This window comes from Rhodnius prolixus, unplaced genomic scaffold (genome assembly GCF_049639745.1).
Source record: "Rhodnius prolixus isolate KJV_2025 unplaced genomic scaffold, Rpr scaffold_1, whole genome shotgun sequence".
Classification (NCBI taxonomy): Eukaryota; Metazoa; Arthropoda; class Insecta; order Hemiptera; family Reduviidae; genus Rhodnius; species Rhodnius prolixus.
The window spans coordinates 35,623,710-35,651,387 of NW_027411581.1; the positions used below are offsets into that span (position 1 = coordinate 35,623,710).

Consider the following 27,678-nt stretch of genomic DNA (forward strand, 5'->3'; position numbering starts at 1 on the left):
GTTCCTGAGGTCCTTTCACCTCATACTACGACTGCTGCTTCCACTACTATTCCTTTAAATGAAGCACAACACTCAAAAATCACCACTGTCCTCTAAAGTACAGCCAGTAGAAGAAGTAATAGAAAAGAATAGGCTATGCTGTTTGTGCAAGTTCTACTAATGAATTCCGATAGAATGGCTAAAGTGGCCTGCGAAGAACAAGTGGGAGAAAGAGGTAAACTGCGATGCAGGTGTAAAGAGGGGATAAAGGAGGCGTGCGAGAAAAAAAAGGATTGTTTGGAAGGACTGGAGAGCTTTGGCAGAGGACTGAGAAAGAAGGAGGAAGAAGTACAAGAAAAAAGGAGCCTCACACCTCTAAGGCGGTAGAAGAGGCGTACGATAATAGTGATGATGATGACATAAAGGGTGTCCCGTTTAAACATGCCACTTTTGAAATAACTCTTAAACGAAGGAAGATATCAAAAAAGTGAACAAAAAGTTAATGAAGTATTTTCTCTCCAGTTTGTGATGGTGTTAGTGTTTTTGATTTTATTGACGCCCTACCCCTTAAATCGGTGGCAGAAAGTGACGATTACCTTTTGACCCCCACTTTTTACTACTGTATTGTGACGTTGCGTCAAGTAATAGCGGGGGAAACTACGAGCTCGAAGGGCTGTAAGGTGCTGCGGCCACCGGACAGAAAATAAATTAACAAAGAGGCAGTGAGAGAGAGGGGAGCCGAACGGACCAGTATTGGAGACAGAGCGCCTGGTGACGAGTGAGAAAAAAGAACTTAGACCGAGCGACCTACTTTTTACTGCCCGACCCGCCTCTGTGGTTCTAACGGAAAACGGTACAGAAGCCTGAGCAACCGAACAACCGAACTACGACCCCGGAGACCCATCGGCGGACGTAGGTGGTCGTACCGCACCGCCCCCAGGTACTCTTGTGATATAAAGTTCCCCCACTAACCTAGCAGGAGCTGTCGGGAGTGACTAACAAGCTTGAGTTAATTCGTAACCCGAATGGGAAGACAATTAGTTAATATTATTTTGTATGTTTTAAGAAGTATTTTGAGTTATTGTTTATCATAAGACCATTAGGTGAAGGATCCTTCTGTTTTGTATTTCTTTTGTATTATTTTCCTTTTTTTGTTTTGGTCAATATAATTGTTCAAACTAAATGCCTCGTTATTGTTAACCTGGCTATTGTGATTGTGATCTGGTTCCTTGCTGGTCAACACTACTATCAGTGGTGTTACAAACTGGCGCCCTTAACTTGGGGCTCGAAAATAACTCTACAAATAGTAATACATTCCCCTGGGAATCAGTTAGAAAAAAAATTACCCTTGGCAGTAAATTGCGTTAAATCTATGTGTTTTCCTAAGAAAATCGACCTCGGTTGAATGAAACATTAGTTTGAGAAAGGAATGTGAAATAAAGAGATTATTACATTGGTTATCGTTAAGTCATACATTGTGTAGTAGTTTAAATAAAAAAAAAAAAAAAAGACAAAAAGACCGCACTATATGGTGAACGCTGGTGGAGGTGGGCGAGTGACCTTTGGATTGTTGACAGCTGGTAGCGATTAGTAAGTTGGGAGATAACAATATCTTGTTTCATTGACTACCTCAATATTGTTTCGTTATCTGCCCTTGAAAGGTTAGTTAATTAGGATTGCGTCCAGTAGTACCTACCTAGCCTCAACAGAAAGAAATTTCCCTTTACTGCAAGTGATCGGATTCGTCAGTTTTTTTTGACAGGTTAATTGTAAATAAGTTAGAGTTAGTAGGTAAAATTAAAAAGAAAAAAAAAAATTAAAAAAAAAAAAAAAATTAAAAAAAAAAAAAAAATTCACGGAGATAGAACAAGACAAAACCAAGTAAGCGGTTGAGTAAGTAAGTGGTTGATCGACTCACTCAGCAGTCATTTCTCATTGAGTTTGTCCGATCGCTAGCAAACCAGTGGTAATTTCATAATGTCGTCCGATGAGGAAAGACAAACGGCCCCTACCGATGTCGCTTGGATCTACGAGCTGAAAAAGGACTCACTATTGGCTGTATGCCGCAAGTTTAATGTACAACCTAAGGCTACGGTCCGAGAAATAAGGATACAACTGCGGGAGTTTCTAGGCCATGAATTGCCTAAGGCTTTAGGGGCTTCAACCGGCAGCGCAAAGGAAACTGGACCAGCCGCTCCCTCAACCCAAAACCCACCGGTATTGCCTTCCAACCCCCTCACTATGCAGGTCGTTCGTAAGTGGGGGCTCTCGTTCGATAATTCTTCAGCAATTAGTGCTGACGAATTTTTGTTACGCCTTGAGGAAAACTGTTTGGCTTACCAAATAGATCGCGATGCCCTCTTAAACTGTCTGCCAGGGTTGTTAGGTGGATTGCCACTCCAATGGTACAGATTGAATCGATCGTTGTGGACGACCTGGAACGCTTTCAGACGCGACTTCGGCACGATGTACATTGCCCCAGATTACCAGGATCGCTTGGAAGAAGAGATACGGGCCCGAACACAAGGGGAAAATGAATCAATTAATGATTTCGTTGTTTCTCTTTGCTCCCTATTAAGTCGCCTAAACCCTCCTCCAAATGAAGAAACACAAATAAAATGGATTTTCCGAAATCTACATCCTGATTATCTGACTTATGTTAAGAGATCGGAAGTTTACTCAATACCTTCTTTATTGAAACGCGGACAGGAGCTAGAATTGTTGCGGGAACGCCAACGAACTTATCGGCCCCCACCTGCCAAAGAGGAGGCAATGATCCCGGAATTAGCGTATGATCGAGCACTTTTCTCCAAGGGAGGCCCAACTAATCACCCAGTGAAATCATCTACCGAGGTAATGGTAGTAAATAGGGCCATTCCTGGGGAACACCCTACTCCCAAGACGACGCGACGGTGTTGGAATTGCCGCGAAACTGGGCATTTTTATGAGCACTGCCCCCAGCCGCGCAGACGATTCTGCAGTAATTGTGGAAACCAGAGGGCAGGTACAGAGGCATGCACTCGTTGTGATGCGGGAAACGCAAGGGGGAGGCGAGCCAGTGGGACCCAGGCCGCCCCCCGCCCAACCACCTCCTGGGACCCTTAATGGATACACTTTCACGGCCGGGCCAACGTTGGCATTTACCGATTTCACTAGGGGGTACAGAAATATCCGCATTGATAGATACAGGGTCCAGTATATCCCTCATTTCCGCGGAATTTCTAAATAAATGGGCACCGAAGGGGGCAACCCAGAAAATCACCCCAATTCAAGTTACACTGGCCAATGGCTGCCAGGAGACCATCGCGCAGTCAGTCAAACGGCCTTTAGCCGCTGGGCGTCGCACGATAGAAGTGACCCTTTACGTACTCGAAGGACTTTCGAGCCCGGTCATCTTGGGGATCGAGGCAATTAGGAAACTTGAACTGGTGATTTTTGCCAACGCTGACCAATATGCATTTGCCGACCAACCCAGTGTGACATACGCCTTTCAACCCACAGAACGTGAGGGCTCCTGTGCGCTAGCGGGTATTCAAACGTTGGATGCGAAACAAAATCGGGTCTTAGAGGAGATAATCCGAAGGGCTTCTGCCCAAGATCTTTCTGAAGGATCAGTATCCATCACTCATAACATCGAGGTGGGTGATGCGGAACCTATTAAACAAAGGCCGCACCCAGTCTCACCAAAGGTCTTAACAGAGATCCATAGCGAGGTGGACCGGCTTTTAAGAGAAGGAATTGTGGTCCCCTCCCGAAGCCCTTGGAGTTCACCAGTGGTGATGGTAAGAAAACCAGATGGTTCTTTTAGATTTTCGAAAGGTGAATGCGGTGACCCGCAAAGATGCATATCCCCTCCCGCTAATGACTAGCCTCCTGGATGGCCTGCAGAAAGCCAAATACCTGTCCAAAATAGACCTGAAAGAAGCATACTTGCAAATTCCTTTGCACCCGGATTGCCAGGAAATCACGGCCTTTAGCGTCCCGGGAAAAGGACATTATCACTTTACCCGCATGGCGTATGGGTTGACCAACGCTCCCGCGTCTTTCCAACGCCTCATCGACTCTATCATCGACCCCAGCATGGCTCCCTATTGTTTCGCATATCTGGACGACATCCTAATCGCTACACCCGATTTTGCGCTACATTTACACTATCTAGAGCTGGTTCTGACCCGTTTACGAGAAGCAGGACTGAGGATCAACAGGGATAAATGCGAGTTTGGATGCCGAGAACTACGTTACCTGGGGTTCATCGTAGATGGGGAAGGCATGCGAACAGACCCGGACAAAACCTCTTGTATTCAAGAATATCCAACCCCACGGACAGTTAAATCGTTGCGACGATTCCTAGGTATCTGTTCATGGTATCGCAGATTTGTTCCAGATCTAGCTACCTTGTCCGAGCCACTGAACGCCCTTTTGAAAAAAAAACGCAAATGGGGCTGGGGAGACGCACAGGAGAAGGCCTTCCAAGCCCTAAAGGAAAAGCTAACGTCCGCACCATTATTAGCTCGACCACAGTTTGACTATCCCTTCGTCCTGCAAACGGATGCGAGCAGCACCGGCGTAGGAGCCGTGTTGGGACAAGTAATCGACAGTAAAGAACAGGTGATAGCTTATGCTAGCCGAACGTTGACCTCCGCAGAGAGAAAGTACTCGGTCACCGAGCGGGAATGCCTGGCGGTCGTCTGGGCCGTACAAAAATTTCGCCCATATATCGAAGGCTATTCCTTTACGGTCGTCACAGACCACAGTAGCTTACGTTGGCTACAAAACTTAAAGAACCCTACCGGGAGACTGGCCCGCTGGGCCTTAGAGCTACAAGCGTGGGATTTTAAGTTAGAATATCGACCTGGAGCCGCCCACCACGTGCCTGATGCTCTTTCGCGACTAAACGAGGACGAAAACGACTACGATGAGAGGTTACCTGATGTCGAGAGTCTACAACAAGCGGTTGGAATCACTAATCACGTCTGTGACGTTGAGACACCGATGTCTCAGACCCACGAACCTACTGACCCCTGGTACCGCAACAAAAAACAAAATGCTATCAGACATCCGGACACTAATCCAGACTGGAGAGTAGAACAGGGGGAATTGTATGTTCATCGGTTTAATCCGGCGTTGGAAGGGTTAGATGAGCCGGGAGGGAGTTGGAAGCTGGTAGTTCCTAAAACTCAAAGGCAATACATAATATCTGAAAATCATGACCGACCTGAATGCGGCCACTTAGGCACCAGCAAAACGTACGATCGAATAGCTCGAGCATACTTTTGGCCAGGGATGTTCCGGGACATATATCATTATGTAAAGCGGTGCGGGAGCTGCCAACGTCATAAATATGACCAACAGCGACCAGCAGGGCTCATGAACCCTCGGCGTACGGCTGGTCCATGGGAAGTAATTTCCACAGATTTGTTGGGCCCCTATCCCAGATCCAGCCTAGGCCATAAATACATCTTGATATTCCAAGATCAATTCACGAAATGGCTAGAAGTAATTCCGCTTCGGGCTGCGACTGGAAAAGTTATCGCTGATCAGGTACGAAAAATTATTTATAGATGGGGTGTCCCCAAGATATTGTTGTCCGACCGTGGAACCCCCTTTCTGAACAAGACCCTGACCGAACTGGCGGAGACATACCAGTTTCACTGTGAATACACGCCCCCATATCACCCCCAGGCGAACTTCGTCGAAAGGGCGAACAGAACGATTAAGCCCATGCTCACCACCTTTGTGGACGAGAACCAACGAGACTGGGATCGTTATTTAGCCGAGTTTATGTACGCTTTAAACTCGAGCAAGCAAGAATCCACCGGTTATTCTCCAGCGTTCCTTAACTTTGGCCGGGAACTACCCCAGCCGGATACTTGGAGGGAGAGGGTGGCACATACCTTACCCAGTAAAACAGAGACCCCACAACAGTGGGCACGTAGGTTCGAAATTTTAAGCAATGTGAGGGCCCAAGCGGAGGCAAACTTAGCCCAAGCCAGCGATCGTCAAGCGTCCAATTATAATCGCACACGGAGGAAAGTGACCTTTCAGGAGAACGATTTAGTATTACGACGGGTCCATACCCTATCATCAGCAGTGAAACACTATAGTGCTAAGTTGGGACCACGCTTTGAAGGACCTTTTAAGATAGATAAAGTTCTCTCGTCCACTGTCTACCAGCTCGCAACCATGCGCGGCAAAAAGGTCGGTAAGTGGCATATCTCCAAGTTAAGACCTTACTACCCTTCCCCTGATCATCCTATCCCCTCCTCTTAATAATACCTAAGCGCAGATACGACAAGCAAGGAACCAGAAACCACTCTAGGGACCCTAGAGCACTCTTGTTATTGGTTAGACTATAAAGGGGTACAAGTGACGCGAGTGGCCGGAAGTCACAGAGCCAATTCCGGCTTTGAGGGGGGGGTGTGACGTTGCGTCAAGTAATAGCGGGGGAAACTACGAGCTCGAAGGGCTGTAAGGTGCTGCGGCCACCGGACAGAAAATAAATTAACAAAGAGGCAGTGAGAGAGAGGGGAGCCGAACGGACCAGTATTGGAGACAGAGCGCCTGGTGACGAGTGAGAAAAAAGAACTTAGACCGAGCGACCTACTTTTTACTGCCCGACCCGCCTCTGTGGTTCTAACGGAAAACGGTACAGAAGCCTGAGCAACCGAACAACCGAACTACGACCCCGGAGACCCATCGGCGGACGTAGGTGGTCGTACCGCACCGCCCCCAGGTACTCTTGTGATATAAAGTTCCCCCACTAACCTAGCAGGAGCTGTCGGGAGTGACTAACAAGCTTGAGTTAATTCGTAACCCGAATGGGAAGACAATTAGTTAATATTATTTTGTATGTTTTAAGAAGTATTTTGAGTTATTGTTTATCATAAGACCATTAGGTGAAGGATCCTTCTGTTTTTTATTTCTTTTGTATTATTTTCCTTTTTTTGTTTTGGTCAATATAATTGTTCAAACTAAATGCCTCGTTATTGTTAACCTGGCTATTGTGATTGTGATCTGGTTCCTTGCTGGTCAACACTACTATCAGTGGTGTTACAGTATTTAAAACTTAAAAATGTAGAAAAATGCTGTTAATTTCACTTCAATGTTTCAAACCGTTGCAGAGATATTTTATTATATATATTATATTTTATTATTATATATTATATGTTAAATTTTAGTCGTTTTTTCTTATTTCTCTGCTTCATAAACTAAAATTAAAAGCGGATTTTCTTATTAATTACTAATAAATCAAATGCTGCTACAACTTAAAGCCATCAGGGACTAAAAAATCAGGTTAAACATCATCAAATCAGTTTATTTACAAAAATTGATAAAAAAAATATTTCCTATTTATTCAAATGACTCCTCTTCTGAACTGGCACAAGCGCAGTCGCTGCCCAACAGATGAAGTAGCTAATCGTATCATATCTGCCGCTAAGTGGGTTTGGATTAAGCCTTTCTAAGTGCTTATGGAGTTGTTAGTTCCTTGGCATGCAATTTTTCTTTGAGATTATTTCCAAAGAAGAAAATCACGAAGGGTTAAATATGGCGATCTGGAAGACCAGTTTACTGGCCCCTGTCTCCCGATCGAGCGGTTAGATTAGATTAGATTAAACTAAGTGACCAGTTAGTAGGCCTACAATTATCCTAGTAACCACACGGCCTTGACGGATTAAATCTGAAGTCAGCTTTAGCAAGTAACCCCTAATGAACTCCTTCGCCTGTCTCTGCCCAGTAGTGGCTAACCGCCACTCCTGAGACCTCCTTTGTACCCAAAGGTTAATGGCCGCAGACTTAACACACTTCGAAACCCCAAAACAGGGGGGCAACAATGTCACCTAACAGGGACGGGGGGCAGTCCTCATCACTTTTTGATTTATTAGTCATTAATAAGAAAATCCGCTTTTAATTTTAGTTCATGAAACAGTGAAATAAGAAAATATCCACTAAAATTTAACATATATTATATAATAATCATATATAATATACAGGGTGATCCATTTAAAACGCACCAGTCTCTAATAACTTATTAGGGAAGCAGAATTTCGAAAAAACTCACGTAGTAAACTATATATTTTTTTGGATCTAGTTTTCAAATTTTCCACCCCCGATGCTGTATCTTTATTTTTGGAGGAGTTACGGCTAAATACCTGTTCGGAGTTTCATAAGGACTACTGGTTTTGTCAATGATGGTAAAAACTACATAAAAAACTGTGACAAATGACGTTAATCCCGTTTTGATATCCCAAATTTTAGGCGATATATTTAAGATCAAATTTACAATTTTACCTATTCGTGAACGGTTTTCGATATTAATTTTCCACCAGAAGTACACGTTTTGGGAGGTCCTCTGACTGCAAAAAATGTTATTTGTGACGCAAAGTAAAAAAATAATAATAATTTAAGAATTTAAAACATGTAGTGTGAAGTATTGGTTATGGGTGAAATCAGGATAAATTTGTTTTATCATCAAATAAAAGCAATCATCACATCATTTTAATGTACCCAGTATACAAGACTTCTTGACCTATGATTACGGTAAAAATATCTTGCCAGGGATGAGCGGGTGTTGGTTTAGTGGTCAAGAGCGTGGTTTTTTAAGTGGGAGATCCCCAGTTCGAATGCCGCGGGTGCAGTCATTCACAATACTTAATACATCATAACACTTTTTTTTTAAATAAATTGTAGTCATACGTGGGATTCGAACTGGGGACCTCCCACTTACAAAGCCACGCTCTTGATCACTAGACCGACACCCTGGCAAGATATCTTTACCGTAATCATAGGTCAAGAAGTCTTGCATACAGGGTACATTAAAATGATGTGATGGTAACTTTTATTTGATGATAAAACAAATTTATCCTGATTCACCACATCCATTACATTACACAAAATGTTTTAAAATCTTCAATTATAATTATTTTTTTACTTTGCGTCACCAATAATATTTTTTACAGTCAGGGGGCCTCCTAAAACGTGTATTTCTGGTGGAAAATTAATATCGAAAACCGTTCACGTATAGATAAAATTGTAAATTTGATATTAAATATCTCAACTAATATTAGGGATATCGAAACGGGGTTAGCGTCATTTTTCACAGTTTTGTATGTAGTTTTCATGATCGTTGTTAAAACCAGTGGTCCTTATAAAACCTCAATTGGGTTTTTGGCCGTAACTCCACGAATACGCCTACACCCAGAAGCGGGGGGACTCGTAAATACGAGCGATAGGTGTCCAAGGGAGCGCTGCGAGAAAGAGTATTAAACAAAGAAAAATGAAAGAATTAATAAGTGTAGGTACTTACCTCTGGTGCAAGGAGCGATGTGCGTGAGGTATGTTGACAAGACGCCTGAGAAGCGATGAGAGGGAAAGGAAGCTGTGGAGCGGAAGCGCGTGTATATGTTTGTGTGAGTGTGTGTGTGTTGAGTTCTGAGAAAGGTAGGCAAAATTTGGGCTTAGGCCCCAAAGAGGCGTAATGGAAATGGATAGCGGGGTAAGAGTGAAGAGTGAAGAGGAATAGTGCAATAGATGCGGATGAATATGCGTAAAGCGATAATATGGAGATGCGTTTAGATGCGGATGATGCGAGCTGCTAGGTGTCAGCGGAAGTGAAGCGTAGCGGGCTGAGATGCGGTAAGAAGAACACCAATAAGCAGACAGCACAGAAGTGTAAGATGCAATGCCCCACAGAGAACTGTACTAACAGGAAGTGTGACCACATGGTCCAAAAGGAAGGGTCTAGAGTATAGACACACGAAAAAAAGGAAATTGAGGCTATAGAAGATGACGCATTTAGCATAAGAAACAGAAACAAGTTGAGACAAGTTAGTACGCGCGCGGGCGAGAGGCTGGCCAGCGCGAATCGGAAACTGGCCAAATTGGCCGAACGTCCCTGGTCACGACCGAACATATTTCAACAAAAAAGAAATACTGAAATAAAATATATACTTACAAGCCATATTCTTATTTGCCAGATTCAAGTAAACCCCAGCTAATTTTGCGTTTATTACACGCTTCATTAACAAAGTCCCATATTCTTTAAGATGATTCATACAATGGTAATAGCACTCCATGGCTCTTATCAACCAATGATTCTGCAAGATAAATATTGTAAACTTAAATTTCACAAATTCCTTTTCAAATACTCTCCTATAATGTAACGTAACATTATTATTACTGACTTGGTCTTCATTTTTCATAATCATGCTGGTGTCTTCTTCCAACGACAAAGTGTTGTGCTTTCTTACAAGAATTGGTCAGATCTTTCAACAATAAGAAAAGGTAGAAATTTTGCCTTGGTCAGTTCGTTTTCCGAAGAACATGGCCGGCTTTTTAAACGTTCCCTCCACACAGCGAATAACATTCGTCACTTTAAGAGGAGCTAATTCGTCACTCCACTCGGAAAAATTTAGCTAACACCCAATTAGAAACAAGTACCGTCGTTTTGTTGTGTCATTAATGCTGATAGTTAAACACTGGTGGGTTTTCACTATCCCTCAATCCCTCAACTACAGATCTACTCGTATTAAATGTTAAAGAAATAATTTTTTAGAAATTGTTTCAGCTCCGTTGGGAGCTCCAGATACTCCTACTCTAGAGAACTCATTTTTTCAACACTTAGCACTGCAATGTCAATTATAATAGTTTTCTTAGTTTTTTTGGCATTTGCGAGAATGTCTGGCATATTTTAGCCCACGGTGCAGTCTACTCTCTCATCTTCCACATTCCTGGGCGGAAAGTAAAAACTGAAGGGAGAAATTCATAACGGTAAGCAACATCTCACACCCCTTTGTAACGTAGATTGGAGATTGGAGAACCTTCTCATAAAAGTGACTGTTATCCGCCATACTCAATTATTTCAGTACGAGTCTCCTGTAAGCACTTTATCTAGTATTCAGTAAAAGAAAGCGCAACCTCAACCATCTGACCGATTTATCCCGGTCAACCATTTAAAGAAAACTTCCAAAAACAATCGCAAATTAGCTCTTTAGCCCTACAAAAATTAAAAGCCCTGATTACTCGCTTCCCAAACTCGAGTTTTTTAGACGCCATAACATTTTAAGTTATTGGTTATTCATTATAAGTTAAGTTATTGTTATTAGTGTATTACACAAACATATATATAATATTTGTGTGTGTAAAAACATGTTGTTTTATAGATACTCACATAAGTGGATTTGTTAATTCGTTTCTGCAATACTATGCCCTGCCAGCAAAGTAGTTTAACGGTTGCTTCCCAAAACTGCACAAAAAAGCGTAGCGTTCAAGACTCTTAACTTTGACTAATTTTTTCTATATAAGATAAAATACCTAAATTTCTTTAAAATATAGGGTACATCCTCGCTTGGAATAGTCATTTTTTTTTTTTTTTTTTTTTTTTGCAATAACTTAGATTTAATGGATTTCGAAAAATAAGTTGCAAAAAATAAATAATTAAATAAAAAGCAGAGAAAGGTATTCAAATGAAATCAAGCAAACTAGTTCTTTGTATGAGCGATAGCATCTATTTTAGAGTATAGATTCTGGATCGCTTGCTTAACTTACATCCAATGTTACTGTGAGCTTTTCTAAATATAGGCTTAGATCAGAATAACCTTATATCATTAATATTTCTGACTTCACTTTACTGACATTTAATGAATAAGGCTCGCCAGCTTTTTAGCACATTCGTGACCTCAATAATAGACTTTTTGGATAAGTCACTATTTTACGCTTAAAATTTGCAATGACATAAACATTCAACATAGAATAAGCTTAATTATTGTAACAATTAGATATTTTTATTTGCAATATATAATATTTATTTCATTTGTCGACCATACAACTAGATACAGTTATGCCCGCCCTGCTTAAAGCTTGATGAGCTATCAATAACAGATTTTCAAACTCTGAAATATCTTTTTATCAAGATATGTTCAAGATGGGCAAAGCCCAAAATAGTTCGATGCCAAAAAAATAGAAGAAGTGCTCTATACTTACAGACTTCATCGTACTTGTAGCGACTTCAATTAATGATTTTTTGTTAACTGGCAATATACAATTCATTGAGGCACATTTTAAAAGTGCGGAATAATTTTTAACTTTACTATTAAATTCTTCTCGTGCGTGAATTGATTCATTTAATCCCAGAGCTATGTGTAAATGTTTTCTGCAGTTGCCAACAAACATTTTCCAACATTTGTATCTGAAAGAAAAGGTAGTGTGTGAATTAGAAAAAGTTGCTCTTGAAAGAAAACATTGCTAAGGTTTTGAAACGTCCCCCACCAATAAATAATGTAAATCATACTGGAGGTCAATAGTAAGCTATATTTCAAACTTTGTGTTCCCTTTCTAAGTTAATATTTATTTAGTTGCATTTTTATTCTTCATATATATATAATAATGTGTATGGGCTTAAAATAATAACCGATATTTATGATTATATATGTCGCGCATTGCTAACACACGAGGCGGAACGCGATGCAGGGCGAACACAATGCAAATAAACGTATGTGTGCCCAAGAGGCAAATCAATAATAAAAAAGTATAAAACAAAAATGGATGCATGAAACAAGAAGGAATAAAGCTAACTTACATTTCTGGTGAAGGAAGCGGATGAAACGGGCAGCACAGTGTGCGAAGAATATCGCGAAAGTGCTAAAGAAGCGGTTGAAAGGAAGGAGCAAGTTTCGGAGTGTGTGCGTATATGGATGTGTGTGTTACAAAAGAAAGCAAAAACATAGGAGACATTTACATCTAGAGGACACATGCATCGCATGGGCTTGGCAGATGTTAGCCTTTGTAGGTTCTGTCAGGGAGAGGAGGAAACTGCACTGCACGTTTAGTGTTAGTGTGAGGGGCTTGTCTGGCTAAGATGTTACTTCTCGGGGAGGAAAAACCAAGGACTGTGAGCTTTACCCAAGAGTTGCTCTCCAGAATTAAGATTCTGATTAAAAAGACGAATCTGGAAAGCGAGCTCAAGAGTGGAAGAACCACAATAGATCCAAAGGGGTCGCAGTGGCGTAGTCCTTAAGGGCCACCCTATTAGAATCTTATTCAGAGGATACCAGTAACTCTAGAACAAAGAATTGTATAGGCGGGGACTAGCTGCGTTCTAGGTGGACTCAATAGATGCGTAGCTGCGCCACAGGCGAACAAATCATGTGATGAATAGAAGCGTTATTACGGACCCATTAAATGCGATGACTAGTTGTGTTATATGCGGACTCAATAGATGAGATAAGTAGCTGTGTACAAGTATGACTTTACGTATTATTTAATTTAAAAAACGCACTGATTTGAAACATAAAAATAATTGTCACTTTATTCAAAGTATGCTCCATCGGAAGCTAGAACCTTGGCCCATCTTTCAGGCAATAAATAATTTGATTCCACGCTGATAGAAGTCTGGTTGTTTTAGGGCGATCCAGTTATCAAGCCAATTTTTAATTTCTTCGTAAGAACTGAACCGCTCTCCAGAAAGGGCCGACGCCATTGACCGGAACAAATGGTAATCTGAGGGGGCAATGTCTGGTGAAAATGGCGGGTGAGGTAGAATCTCCCAATTCACTCCTTCTAGATAATTCTTGACGGATCTATGAACATGTGGTCTAGCGTTGTCATGCTGTAAAATTATCTTGTCGTGTCTATTCTCCCATTCTGGTCGTTTTTCCTTTAGAGCTCGGTTCAAACGTATTAATTGCAGTCGGTACCGTTCACCAGTGATAGTTTCTGATGGTTGCAATAGCTCATAATATACTACACCTCTCATATCCCACCAGATACACAGCATAACCTTGCTGCCATGAATGTCTCGCTTTGGCGTTGATGGACCTGGTTCACCGGGCTTAACCCTTGCTGATTTGCGTTTAGGATTGTCATAGCAGATCCATTTTTCATCGGCAGTAATGATTCTATGTAAAAAACCCTTTCTTTTTTGTCGTTGCAGCAACAATTCGCTTATGGTTTTTCTTCTTTCAATGTCTCTTTCCTTTAATTGGTGTGGCACCCAACTTCCTTGCTTTTGCACCATTCCTAATGCATGCAGACGTAAGGAAATGCATTGTTGGGTAACATTTAATGCTGTTGCCAATTCTTTTTCTGTTTGACATGCATCTTCGTCAAGTAAGCCTTCCAATTGTGTATCTTCAAATTTTTTAGGTGGTTTTCCATGCTCTTTGTCATCCAAATCAAAATCATTGCTTCTGAATCGTTTAAACCATTCCATGTGAAAACACATGCTTACTGATGGAGCATGTTCTTTGTAAGCTTCCTCAAGAAAACGATGACTTTCATCTGCACTTTTCTTTAGAAAAAAATAATGAAGTAGAACTTCCCGCAAATGGCGTTTCTCCGGTACAAAGTTCGACATTTTCAATGCAATAAAAATAATGGTTGTTTACACTGCACACAAATGGCATGTACCTTTTTTTGTTGGCAATACATGTACCTTTCAAGTACATGTATTGCCAACTTAAACATAACGTCGTACTAGGACTGACGTCATCTATTGAAAATCCGTAAAGTCATACTTGTACACCTTAATATAAGCGGACTCAAGAGATGAGATGAGTAGTTGTGCTACAGTATGCGAACTCAATAGAAAAGGTCACATGGTCCAAGTGGAAGCAGAGGAGAAAGGTTTGGTAGCGTGGGAACCAATAAAATAAACACAACTAATAGGTTTTGGTAATAAAATATTTGGTGGAAGCAAGAAAGGAAACGGGATCAGTGCGGGGGATAGTGCATAAGCACGAGAGCGGGAAAGTTAAGAGAAAGAGAAGAGAGAGGCAAAATCGAACTGACAGACAAACAAACACTGAACTACTGAATATATTTATACATAAGTAAATTATATGTATATAGTTTCTTATTTGTTGTAATTTCCCAATCATTATTCTGTTCCTAAATATCGGTCGAGTACGAAAACTGTAAACTTTTCAATTACTCACGTATTCGGAGACTGAAAAAAGTTTTGTATATAATTCAATTCACGGTCCGTGTAAATCCAAGGAGCTGAACAAGTTGCCAGCAAACTATCAATTACCGTTAAATAACCTGCAACAGATAATTATAACGCATAAATAGTAACCCTACTATTTGGGTCTTGAAGTAAAATAAAGACTTGTTACTACTAGACTTTATTCAATTCGAATCATTGCTTTTCCTAACATTTTGTATATAATAACATTTAACATCACCGTCTACAACGTCTAATTTCGTGCCTGACAGAAAAGACAAGCTTGCCTTACTTATTAAAGTTATTCTTAATGGAAAGTCTCTTTTTGTTTTAAAATGAATTTAATAACTGCCTATTTATTGGGGCATGAATACAAGATATGAATTATTTTTTATATACGATTTAGTAAAGTCATCGCAGTGAAAATGAGGAATTTTTTTAACTACTAGCTTACTAAAGAAACGAAGTAAAAAAAAAAACATTCTCAGTTTTTCATTTTTAATATATTTCTTATTCATATAAATATTTAATGTGCGGATGCAGAAAAAGAATTAGTAAAAAAAATTAATTAACCATTTCCAGAAGTAATTTGTAAAATACAATGCATCCTGATCGGCTAGTAATTGTCAAAGATTTATATTATACCATTCAATGAATATTAAGAGGATTAGATTCTCTACACAATCTTTACAGCCGACTTACCTTCAAATCCCAACACCTCCATATACACCTTCGCTGACGACACTGCCATTCTCTCCACACATACTGATCCTGTCCTCGCTATCCGCTCTCTACAATCTCACCTTCACTCACTAGAACCCTGGCTACAAAAATGGCGAATAAAAATCAACCCAAACAAATCCAAACACATAGTCTTCACACTCAAACGAGCAACTCTTGGACCTGTCTTCTTATATAACACTCCTATCCCACCAGCCGACCATGTGCGGTACCTTGGACTGTACCTAGACAAAAGACTAACTTGGAACCCTCATACGAGACTTAAACGGGCTGAATTACACAAACTATACAAACTCCTTGCTAGACTACTGGACAAACGCTCAAAACTAACTCTACAGAACAAGCGTCGACTGTACACTTCCCTTCTTGCTCCAATATGGACTTACGGACTTGAACTCTACGGGACAGCTAAACGATCTAATATCAACAGATTACAAACACTCCAATCTAAAATACTCCGCCGCATTGTAAACGCTCCCTTTTATGTCAGTAACCACTCCATACACACAGACCTCAACATTCCATTTATACCAGAACTTGCCAAAACCCGCTACAACACATTCCACCAAAAACTATCATTTCACCCTAATCCTTTAGCTGCAAACCTATTCTCAACCACCCCCGAAGACGGCTGAGGCGCCGTTGGCCCCGTGACCAACTAGTAGACTAATGATGGTCATCACTGGATGATCATCATTCACGATTGCCACGCCACTTTTATTACGCACAGCATATTTACTTATTGTACTGTACGAGTGCAGGTGTAAATTTCAAATAAAAGATAAAAAAAAAAAAAAAAAAAAAAAAAAATACTAATTTCATTCTAAGTTAATCTACATAGTTATTATATAATTTAAATTACACAAGTTTTACCTTCTTTGAAATTTTTATCTGATATAAAGAGTACAGTACTGCTCTCCTCCAGTCTAACCATCTCAAGCACTCGTTTTATGTCTTCAATAAATGATGCTTCTTCATAATCAAGGTCCCCTTCAATCATGAAATGACCGTGCCCTGCGAAAAAAGTACAAAATGACAATGCACCCTATCTGTAGCAATGGTTCTTAACTTAGCGCCACAGGTAAATTCACGGAGACCACAGAATAAGTTTGAAATTTAAGAAGTAACCAATAAAGGGCTATAAAACTTTTATTAGGACACACTTATATTTTTAGTTGGAATAATATTTTGATGTATTAATTTTAGTTTTATTTCTTAATTGACATTAAAAAAAGATTTTATTGCTTTATTCATGCAACTGATTCCAAATCGGTCTCCTTCTTGCTGACTCAATGCTTGCCTAATATCGCACTTAGTTCAAATTTGGAGTTGCTAGTGACTATCGGAGCAGTGACATGTTAGTGAGCGGTCTCTACGTTTTATTACATTTCTGACAGGTAATTTTGCTTAGTTCGTTCATAACAACCAACGGATTTACTTAATGTTGAATTAAACCGAGTTTACTTTACACGGTAATATTAGCATCTCCTTAAAAAAAATATATCCATACTCTAGAATATCGAATATAATTTTTGTACAACATCAACACACAATTTTGGATCTGTAACCACGTCTTGATGGGAAATAAGTTTCAAAATACTCTGGTATTCTCATCTTTTACCTACCATATAATTAATGTGTGACGTCCACTTCAAACATTTATCAAGAAAAATACCTAAAAATTGCACCGCGATTTTGCAAGGGAATTCCTCGCGGTTAATGTTATTGTTTCACCAAAATTGAGTCTTCTTTTCGCGTGAATAAACATATTTTATTAATTTTCAGCCCGAGATAGAGTAATTGCAATGCCAATTTTTCAACATAAACAGTCCTTTCTAATTAGTCTTTATAGTAGTGTGGGTTTTGGTCAGTAACTTAAAGGTAATTGTCAATTCGATTGAGAGGCAAAGCAGTAAAAATAAAGCTCTCCATCAGGAGAGACAATACATAATGTAACCTCATATCAATTATGTAGAAAACAAGATACATACCAGCAATAAATGCCGCTAATTTCGTTAACGTCCATTTTCCGTAGCTTCTTGGTGAGACTAATATCATGTTTCCTCCAGATATTTGAAGCACTCGATGAATCTTAGATAAATTTTCCATTACTTCAACTTTCAGTGTTAATTGTAACGGTTCATATGTTGAGTTGTATTGAAGAAGAAACTGAAACAAAAATTTCTTACTGAATCTTACCTTAATATTCATTGCTACAAAAAAAATTAAAGAAAGTTGACCTTCTAGCATTTCCAAAAACCCTTTTTAAGAATCAATCAATCAATTATCCTGTAAAAAGAATCAACTTTCCCTGTTTTATTTCAAAGAAAGTCGTGGTTCTGACTTCAAGATATTTGAGTGAGGTCGCCCTTCAAGTTAATACTAGCATTTCCAAGAACCCAGGTTGCTTTTTTTTTTGTAAATTTTCATACTTCCGATTGAACAAATATTTTAAATTTGAATGTATATTTTTCTTATCTCCCACCAAATATTTCATCAAAAACCAAGGGATTTCGGGGTATGGTATCTAAAAGATGCCCACTAGTGATGGGGAGGCTGCTCCCTGTCAAATTCCATTATCGTCTAATTCCCTAAAACACCCTAGGATCTGTAAAAATTCTTGAATGTTCCCCATCCTCCCGATGGCCAAAATTTTTAAACGATTTGATGGTATCGCAGTCCGTATGCGAAAGAGATGGGGAAGCTGTTCTGAAGTTGGTGCCAGAATTGGGTAGGGCATGCAGGAAGGATTAATTTTGATGTAGTACCACGTGAGCTACTAAAAAAAAAGAGAGAAGGTATAAAGCAGAGTATAAACATATCGCGTCGTGGTAAGTGAATGAGCGACCAAGGATGCGTTGTTTGTTGGACACTGGAGATAGTGGAGACTCGCGCAAAGAATTGTCGTGCCAGTTATGTATTAGAACATTGTGAGCACACTACAACCACTAGATCAAATGGTTTACACCGAATCGTTTTGCCCTCCTCCACATCACTGAACTCTGTGCGTGTGAAAAGATTTTCCTTGGAAGAATAATATCTCTTACTGTTGGACCTGTATTACTCTTACGATTCCATCTAAAACAAGCGGCTGTAGACCACCTTCTTCTTATGTTTTGAAAGGAAGTGGAATGAACTCCTACAGACTTCTAAGTGTAATTAAATAGGACAAGTGGATCACAGGGGCATGAGCTGAGTGGCCAACCTTAGGAATCTTCCTACTAACTCTACCAATACTCCCCATTACGGAATGCGCAAATATATTAGTTATGTACCTTCAAAATTTTGCTAGTTATCTGAACCAATTCTGGTACTAAGTTCCTAACGTCTTGGTCAAACTGCGATGTATGATGTTTCAACATCACATTAAATATATGTTCAATGCGGTCTTTGTTAATTGGTTCAGTGTAAAATATCGAAAAAAGCGACAGGAGGCGCCGGTCAATTTTTGCAGTTTCACTATTCCAAGTTACAGTACCAAATATCGCTAGAAAAAAAACATCAAATTCAATTATTAAATCACAACAAATTCTGATTGAAAGCGATTACACAATTTTCACATTCTGCATTGGTTATAATTATAACCAATTCGGAAATTCAGGAAAAAAATTAGGAGGTATATAAATAATACTGTATACTGTAATTATACTATTTATCCAACTGCCAGTAAAGAAGATTCGATTTTTGCTCTGCACTTTAGATTATTGTCCAATGATTCTAGAGAATTTTCGTTGCAACACTGACAACTCCTAACTCACACAGTACATGTGCGATCCAGAGATTTAGATGTACAGCTTGTTGAGTATAGTGATCTCACAAAGTCCAGCACCACTACATTCTCAATCGCTTACTTCTTAACCAGCCCTGGATGGACACTCTTTACAAATCGGAATACCAATGTCCATTCCTCGAGCTTGACGTCGCGAGGCTTAAGATGCTTGCATGAAAAAAAACCAGGCAGAGCAAATAAACGTTCTCCCAGGTTTAAGAGGCTATTGATTTTTATGCAAGTTGAGGAGCATAAAACTCGTCAAATCTTTTTAAAACAACAACTTTCTAAAGATCTAAGCTCTCTACAGCATTAAATTTCAGAATAAACGCTTACAGAAATTTTTACAGTGCCTCCAATGTACACTAAAATCATCCGTGCTGTGTCTTTCTATTAACACCTTAAGAAAGGCTAGGGCTTCTTGCGACCCATAAGTGTCGACCTAAAAAAAAATGTTGTTAGGTATTGTAGGGATTGAAATATAAAAATATATGGTCGTATTTAGTTTTAAAGGAAACATATGATTAAAAATTTCGAGGACCATATGTTTCCAGATTGTTGTATTATTCAAAAAAATATGAGTAATAAAAAGTTTCCAACAAATTCTTGATTACGTATTTACTATATTGGCGACGAGGATCAAAATGCCTAAATCAAGAAAAAGCCGAGACCTGATGGAGCAGGAGGAATTGGACGGGATGGGGGAGTTGCAGAAGAAAATGGAGGGATTTTCTTTTGACCCATTTGACCGGACAAAGGTGAGTCTAGAACAATATTTAGACCAGTTTGAAAGGAGATGCGAGGTGAAGGGCCTTGGAGGTACGTGTATGACCCGCAGAGAAATAAGAAAACAACTATTACTGGCCTATGTGGGTGCAGAGAGCCTAGGAGCAGTAAAAAATTTACTGATACCCAGGCAGCTGGATAGTTGTGACTATTCAGATTTCCTAGGTGCACTGCAAGCTTTGTATAAGCCAGAAAAAACTATTTTTACTGCCAGGATTGATTTTGAACAGCGTTTTTTGGGGGTGCTTTTTTTTGAGATCAAACAAGGTGGAAAGCTGTCTTAACGATTCGTACCCAAATTGGAAAATTCAATATGAACAGTGGGACATGAGAACTAATTTTCTCAAGACAGGATACATAAAGGAGGTTGGAGGAAATGTACAAGAAGATTTGGAAAAAAGGCTGTCAGACCAAAAAAGCTGAAAGAATGCTTCACTACATTATAAGGTACACCAGTATACATCGCGAAAACAAATAAGAATATTCTGTTCTATGGTCCAGGAAATTCTATAATACGTATCTGAGTCTTGGACAATGTCGCCAAATCTAATATAGAAAGAGAATGCTTATGAGATAGGCTATTGGCAGAGACGTTTGAGGAAAATAATGGCGGACAGGTAAAACATGACATTAAACTAGAGTCAAAGGGCATCCAGAAAAGATTTAAACCAAAAGTAGTGGCAAGAAATGATGTATCTGGCAGGAAAGGGTTAGAAATTGGGTCGCTCTGGAAGAAGACAAAGAAGTAGACCGGACCATTGGGAGAAAGTGACAAAGGGGGAGTTGGCTGAGGAGACATCAAACCACTTGAGGCATATCAAGGAAAACGCCGTGAAAATTGTGCATTAATTTTTTTTTAAGGCGCGTTCATATCCGTGGTCATTGGCGCTTATCTTTTTTCAGTGTACTGCCAGTACCCAAGTAGACTTTTCTTATAACAGACAACACTGCTCATCACTGGACAGGGAACTGTAAAACGCTCCTAGGAACAGAAAATCTAGTGGCCAGTAGCTGGATTTAAAACAGGGATAACCACGCGAGAATCAAGCATGCAAACCACTTACCTAATGTCTTTCCTAAAATACATGTATAAAATATACAATCTAAGAAATAATAATAATTCACACTTGTAGAGAATGGATTAGTCAAGTGGTTAGCGTGCTGGATATATATATACATATATATAGAGTGTGTGTGTGTGAGAGATAGAGTGAGAGGGAGAGAAATTGTACTATTACGTATCTGAAGAAAATTTGCCGATTCGGAGCACGAGAATTGCAGTAAGCAGCATGAAACTGTTAACTTCTTATTACTCTCTCCAAGCTGGAATAACTCACTTTAGGTGCATTTAAATCGTCGATACATATAAATGTGGGCACATTGTACAACCTTTTAACACAACTCGATGAAAATGATCGGATTGTACCTGATACGATCTTAGCACTTGTTGTGAAAGAAAATAGTAGTTGTCTCTGAGCAGAAATTGATATCAGTTTATAATTCCTAATTTGTATGAAAAGTATCTTCTAATAATGAGTAACTATCAAATTCAACAGCAGAACTTGTAAATATCATTCATTTTATCCGTTGTGTTGCGTTTGTTTCCAAAACAAATATAAATCAAATATAGGCAGAAACAAAAATAGTAATAAATAAACAATAGAAACTATTCAATAAGATGCAGGTAGCTGCACTGTGATAATTATTAAAAATACAACGACAAGGCTGAGATGATCAGTAATTTATTAAAGAATAGAGCAAATGTAAGGAAGGAAAAGTAAATTTATTGGAGCGGCGGCCGATAGGAGTGCGATGTTATATATATTGGAAAACCATATATGCTTCTCTTTTTTGTTGAGGTTTACATACTTTTTGAATAAATTCACCTCACTGGCATTTGAATTTTGGGTTTTTTGTCTCTACAAAAAATGAAGCGCTAGGAGAGAGCCTTTCACCTTTTTTCGAAGTGAGTTGCAAGACTTCTCATGGAAACGACGGTCTGAAAATCACTAGAGTATTCAACTGCTTCGGCATTTTATCTTACACCATTTGCAGATTTATCGGTGTGGTCGTGGTACCAGACTCAGGAAACCGTCTCAAATAATACGGCTTTGAGATTTCGAACCGATGTTTCTTGTTTAGAGACCGGATTGAGTAATTACGTGCAACACTTAGCCAAGTGAGGGAGTTTGCTTACCGGCCAGGTATGAAATGGTTCCGTCGATTCAAGACCAATCTTGGCTTCTAGGTATTCTACTTTCGAAAAGAAATTTGATTGGGTTTTTAGCCTTCCTACCGCCTGTTTGTAGGTTCTCCGATAATAATTATTTATTAACCTTTTATTTCTTTCGTACATGTAAATATCAAGCTTGTCACCCCGATTAGATAAAGGCTGTAAACAACGGCAGCAGACCGTTCGTGAAATCCCAGAAGAAAGCGAGTAAGAAAAGGTAATGTGCTTAGGAGAGCTTACGGTGAGCGAATTGCATTTGCAGGATCCCTTGGATGCTAATATAGAAATTAGTAAACAAGTACTGTTTAAATTGGATACTGGTGCAGACGTATCTGTTATAAGCACATCATTATCGAAGTCCTTAGGCTTGCGTGTAAAAAAAACAAATAGGGAACTTTTTGTCCCGAATAGAACACGGTTAATGGTTGATGGAGTTTCTACTGTTTCCATCAGCAGGACTACGGTCGAGGACATTTATAGCTTACCAGATCAGAGGACCCCCCTTCTTAGCAGGAGAGCAATTTTGCAGTTAGGGTTAATAAAACTCAATATTCACGCAATAGAGGACCAAATATTTCAAGAATTCCCGGAAGTATTTCTCAAACAGGGATTAGGGAAATTAAATGGTGAATATAAAATTTCATTAATGGAAGCTGCAGTTCCATTCGCTGTTGCAGCTCCAAGAAGGGTTTCCGTTCCCTTGATGCCCAAGGTAAAAGTGGAACTTGATGTGTGCTCAGGGTGTTATAGAGTCTATACACGAGCCTACAGATTGGTGCTCTCCTATTGTAGTTGTGCCTAGAAAGCAGGGAGCTAGGATAAGGCTCTGTGTAGACTATACCCAATTAAATTACTTTATAAGACGAGAGAAATTACAGCTACCTTCGGTTGATGAAACACTAGCCAAGCTTGAAGGGGGGAAGGTATTCTCATTGTTAGATGCATCCAACGGGTTTTGGCAGGTACCCCTACACCCTGATAGCTACAAATTAACATGTTTCATAACCCCTTTTGGGCGATATATTTTTAAACGTCTACCGTTTGGGATTAGTTCAGGGCCCGAAGTCTATCAGAAAAGAATATTTCAGATTAAAACTGTCCGGTAGGACAGTTGTATAAGGGTTGACCATCAAAAACTGCACGAAAAAGCGTAACGTTGAAAAACACCCAACTTTGACAATTTTTTTCTCTTTTTCTATAAAAGATAAAATTCCCAAATTTTCTTTAAATCTTACTCCAAACCCTCCTTCATAACTGTAATTTTTTTGCAACCACCCAGATCTAATAGGTTTCGAGAAAAAAGTTGCCGAAAATGAGCAAAAACCGCTTTTTCAAAAAATGTTCTTGTTCTTGTTGTTGTTCTTGTTGTTGTTCTTGTTGTTACCTTTTTTGTAAACAACGTAGCGCCTAAACGCGTGAACCGATTTTCATGAATGAGGTGTCATTCGATTCAATATTTTATGTAGATGTGCATTTTGTGGGTCCCGACGCTGTACATCGAATGGGAGAGGAGTTAGCCCCCTTTATGTAAGGCCCCCTCCAAAATTATTATTACTAATTACTCTGTAAATCTTGGCCCGATTTTGATAAAATTTGGTAGGATGACAGGGTTAGGGCTCCCCTACGTAACATTAAAGCGGCGATCAGCTCTTACACTTGTTAAGGGGAAGTATAGCAATCGTTTCAAATTATCGACACGTGAACCGATTTTTATGAATGAAGTGTCATTCGAATCGAAATTTTATACAGATTTGCTCTTTAAAAGTCTCGGCACCGTGCCTCATAAAGAGGGGAGTTTGCCCCGCCCAAATAAGGCCCTTTCTAAAACTATTATTACCAATATTTCTATAACGCTTAGTCCGATTTTGATAAAATTCAGCTCGAATAAGTGGTTAAAGCTCCTCTACGTGGCTGTGAAGTGCCATCATGCTCTTACACCTACTAAGAGGAAGTACTGCAATCGTTAAAATTATCAATGAGTGAACCGATTTACATCAATGAATTGTCGTTCGATTCAAAATCTTTGCCTTTTAGGGAGAAGTACTGTAATCGCAGTTTATTTTTCTTGCTCCTCTTAAAAGGAAGTACTGAAATCGCAGTTTAATTTTGCTATTTACCTACAAATACCTTCCTATTTTATTCAAAACGCTTTCTCAAAAAAATGGTTATTGAGGATGGTTTGGGGACCGCAACTATAATCATTCTTTAAAAAGATCTCTCCAGTGATAGTTACGGTTCCGATTTAACACCTTATCAGATTATAATGATAGAATAGCTTATTCCAAATTTTAAAAAAATCTGTAAAGCAGACGTAACTTTGCTAATAGACAAAAAGGAAAATCTATCCAAAAGGTACAAAAATCTCCTTAACAAAAACTTACAGTTTAAAAAGTTAAGTATAAGGGTTGATTAAACGCCAAAAGGTACACAAATCAGCAAGTACCCAACATTTCATTAATACTTCATTGATATTATTTAAGTAATTTTACCGCATTAATTTTCATTAATATTTTTTAAGAATTTATTAGATGTCACTTACCCTTATGCTGGCCAGTTCATTCATAATAGTTATAATTGTGATAAAATGTATATTATATCTTCGTATAAATAGGTACATTATTTTAACTCTATTCCAAATTATTCTTCTGATTTCTCTTTAATGTGCCCTTTATTCTGAAGTTGTCACATATACATACATGTTAAATTAGAAAAAGACAAATTTAGAGTCGGCTACTGTTTAAATTTGAATCACGGAGGATTTAAAACAATATTTCAGTCTTGAATTCGTCTTACCGAAATATTCGTGAGGACAAATAACACACAGTTAATAACAAGTAGATTATTCAACATTATTTATTCATTTCTCAATTGTAATTTAATTTAGTTCCCCTAATTTTACTTATAGTAAAATACTGGAATAATTAGCTGTCCTAAAAATATGCATATCTTATTTATTTTATATTACATATACACAACATTGTGGGATGAATACCTAGATTGAGAATGTAATTGAAGAAAACTATATTATTTGCGATAAAGCCAGATAATTATTATCTATTATTATAAACGTTTGACTACTACATGTAATAACAATTACTTTAATCGAAGAATGAACTTAAACCGACGATTTTTATTTAAAAATAAAAATAAATAAATAAAATCATTGATGTATGTTGGTGTAAGCAATTTTTAAAAAACGTTTATGAATTTTTTAGCCTCATATTTTTTTATTTTTTATAACGTTTTTTTTTCACCCGTAATCAATAGTTTGATTATTATAGATAAATAGATATTACAGTCAATCTAAGTTAAATGGTGTGCTACTTGAACAAATATTTTGTAGATGAAAATGGCCAGCATAAGGGTATGTGACATCTAATAAATTCTTAAAAAATATTAATGAAAATTAATGCGGTAAAATTACTTAAATAATATCAATGAAGTATTAATGAAATGTTGGGTACTTGCTGATTTGTGTACCTTTTGGCGTTTAATCAACCCTTATACTTAACTTTTTAAACTGTAAGTTTTTGTTAAGGAGTCCTAGATGGGCTGGAAGGTATTGTAAACCAAGCCGACGACATACTTGTGGTTGGCCATAATAAGAAGGAACATGACGAAAGAATGAAGGCAGTTTTATAAAGGTTCAAGCAGAATGGGGTAACATTAAATAGATCAAAGTGTAAGTTCGGTACCGGTTCCGTTAGATTTCTGGGACATTTCATAAAAGATGGCAGGATTTATCCAGACAAAGATAAAGTTAAGGCAGCACTTAGGCTTCCAGCCCCAGAGAATGTCTCACAAGTTAGGCAGATGTTGGGAATGATTAATTACTTAATGAAATTCATTCCGCACCTGGGTAATTTAACTTCTCCCCTCAGAATATTATTAAAAAAAGACACTTTATGGACATGGGATGTGCAGCAGAAAAAGGCATGAGAAGAATTGAAGAAAAGATTGACTTCTACGCCAGATGGTTGCCTACGATAGAAATCTTCCCATAAGAGTGGCAGCGGACGTATCTAATTTAGGATTAGAAGAATTTATTGAACAACAGCACGATGGAGAATAGAAACCTGTGATGTATGCTTCAAGATCTTTAGCTGCGGTAGAAACCAGGTATGCCCATGTAGAAAAAGAGGCCTTGAGTTTAACATGGGCTTGTGAACGGTTTTCATCTTAAAGGTAAGATGCACTAAAAGGTTAGGGAAAAGGTTCATACTTCTTACTGACCACAAGCCACTCGTACAACTTTTAAGTCAGAAGCCCATCTCAGAGTGATCAGCCCGATTGCAGAGGTTTAGAATGCGACTGCAAGGTTTTGATTATGAAGTTAGATACATATAAGGCAAACAATTCTTCAAACCAGATGTACTTTCTAGACATCCCATTGCAGCCCTAGTTGGTGGAGAGGGGAGGATATTTTGGACCAGGAGACCTTCGTGCGTAATATAGTGAAAGCTCTGCCTTGTACAGACATCATGCTGGCACAACTAAGAGAAGCTCAGGCGGAGGACAAAGAATGCCAGTACATTAGAAGGTGCATAGAAGAAGATAAATGGAATAAAAAGTCATTATATTATCGATATCGTTTTGCATTTAATGTTAGCCAAGAGCTACTCTTGAAAGGAGTTAGGTTAGTAATACCTAAATCTCTCAGAAAGGAGATCCTGTCAAAAATTCATGAAGGGCACTTGGGCATTGTTAAAAGTTATGTATATAACAATTAATAAATTTTTATTAATAATTCTAATAAAAATGGCGCTGAACTAAATGTAACAAAAAATAAAATCTTCAGAAGGATGTGAATATTTCGTAGGAAAGGATTCTCATTAATTAATTAATTGAAAAGGTTACATATGTAGTTTATCTCTTGTTTCTGATTTTAGTAAAAGTGGCGAATATATTGGATTTTTTTTTTTAATAATTGGTAATTTATTAATAATGTTGACAAAATAACCGATATTAATGGCTATTGTGCGAATGGTTGAGTCTCGCTTTTGGTATTTCGAGTAAGGTTGAAAGAGGTATGGTTTTAGTCTGTTTTTTATTTATCTGAGAGAGGCTAGTTTATGTTCAATAGGATGATTATTCTGTTCAGTATCAGTGGACGAGGGCTTTCTGTATAATCAGAATTCTTCGTTTTGTCTCTTCTTTTAAGCGTGATATCCAGGAAATTAAAGGTTCCGTCGTTCTAATATTGGTGAATGAAATTTATGTCAGGATAAAGGC

At 38.7% G+C, this 27,678-nt stretch overlaps 1 protein-coding gene across 4 annotated transcripts in view; it reads right to left on the reverse strand.

The window, feature by feature from the left end:
• Positions 1–27,678, reverse strand: part of LOC141448111 (uncharacterized) — a 126,135-nt gene that overhangs the window by 8,402 nt on the left and 90,055 nt on the right. For 3 of the 4 annotated variants that reach the window (XM_074116203.1, XM_074116214.1, XM_074116193.1), the window contains 8 exons: positions 19,764–19,869; positions 18,934–19,145; positions 17,650–17,827; positions 16,532–16,672; positions 14,910–15,015; positions 11,959–12,163; positions 11,147–11,221; positions 9,932–10,073 (listed from right to left, as the gene is read on the reverse strand). In XM_074116203.1, the coding sequence (XP_073972304.1) occupies positions 9,932–10,073; positions 11,147–11,221; positions 11,959–12,163; positions 14,910–15,015; positions 16,532–16,672; positions 17,650–17,827; positions 18,934–19,145; positions 19,764–19,869 (1,165 nt within the window). Of the gene's footprint in view, positions 1–9,931; positions 10,074–11,146; positions 11,222–11,958; positions 12,164–14,909; positions 15,016–16,531; positions 16,673–17,649; positions 17,828–18,933; positions 19,146–19,763; positions 19,870–27,678 lie in introns of those variants that run through there. The other variant, XR_012454852.1, reaches the window with a different exon arrangement.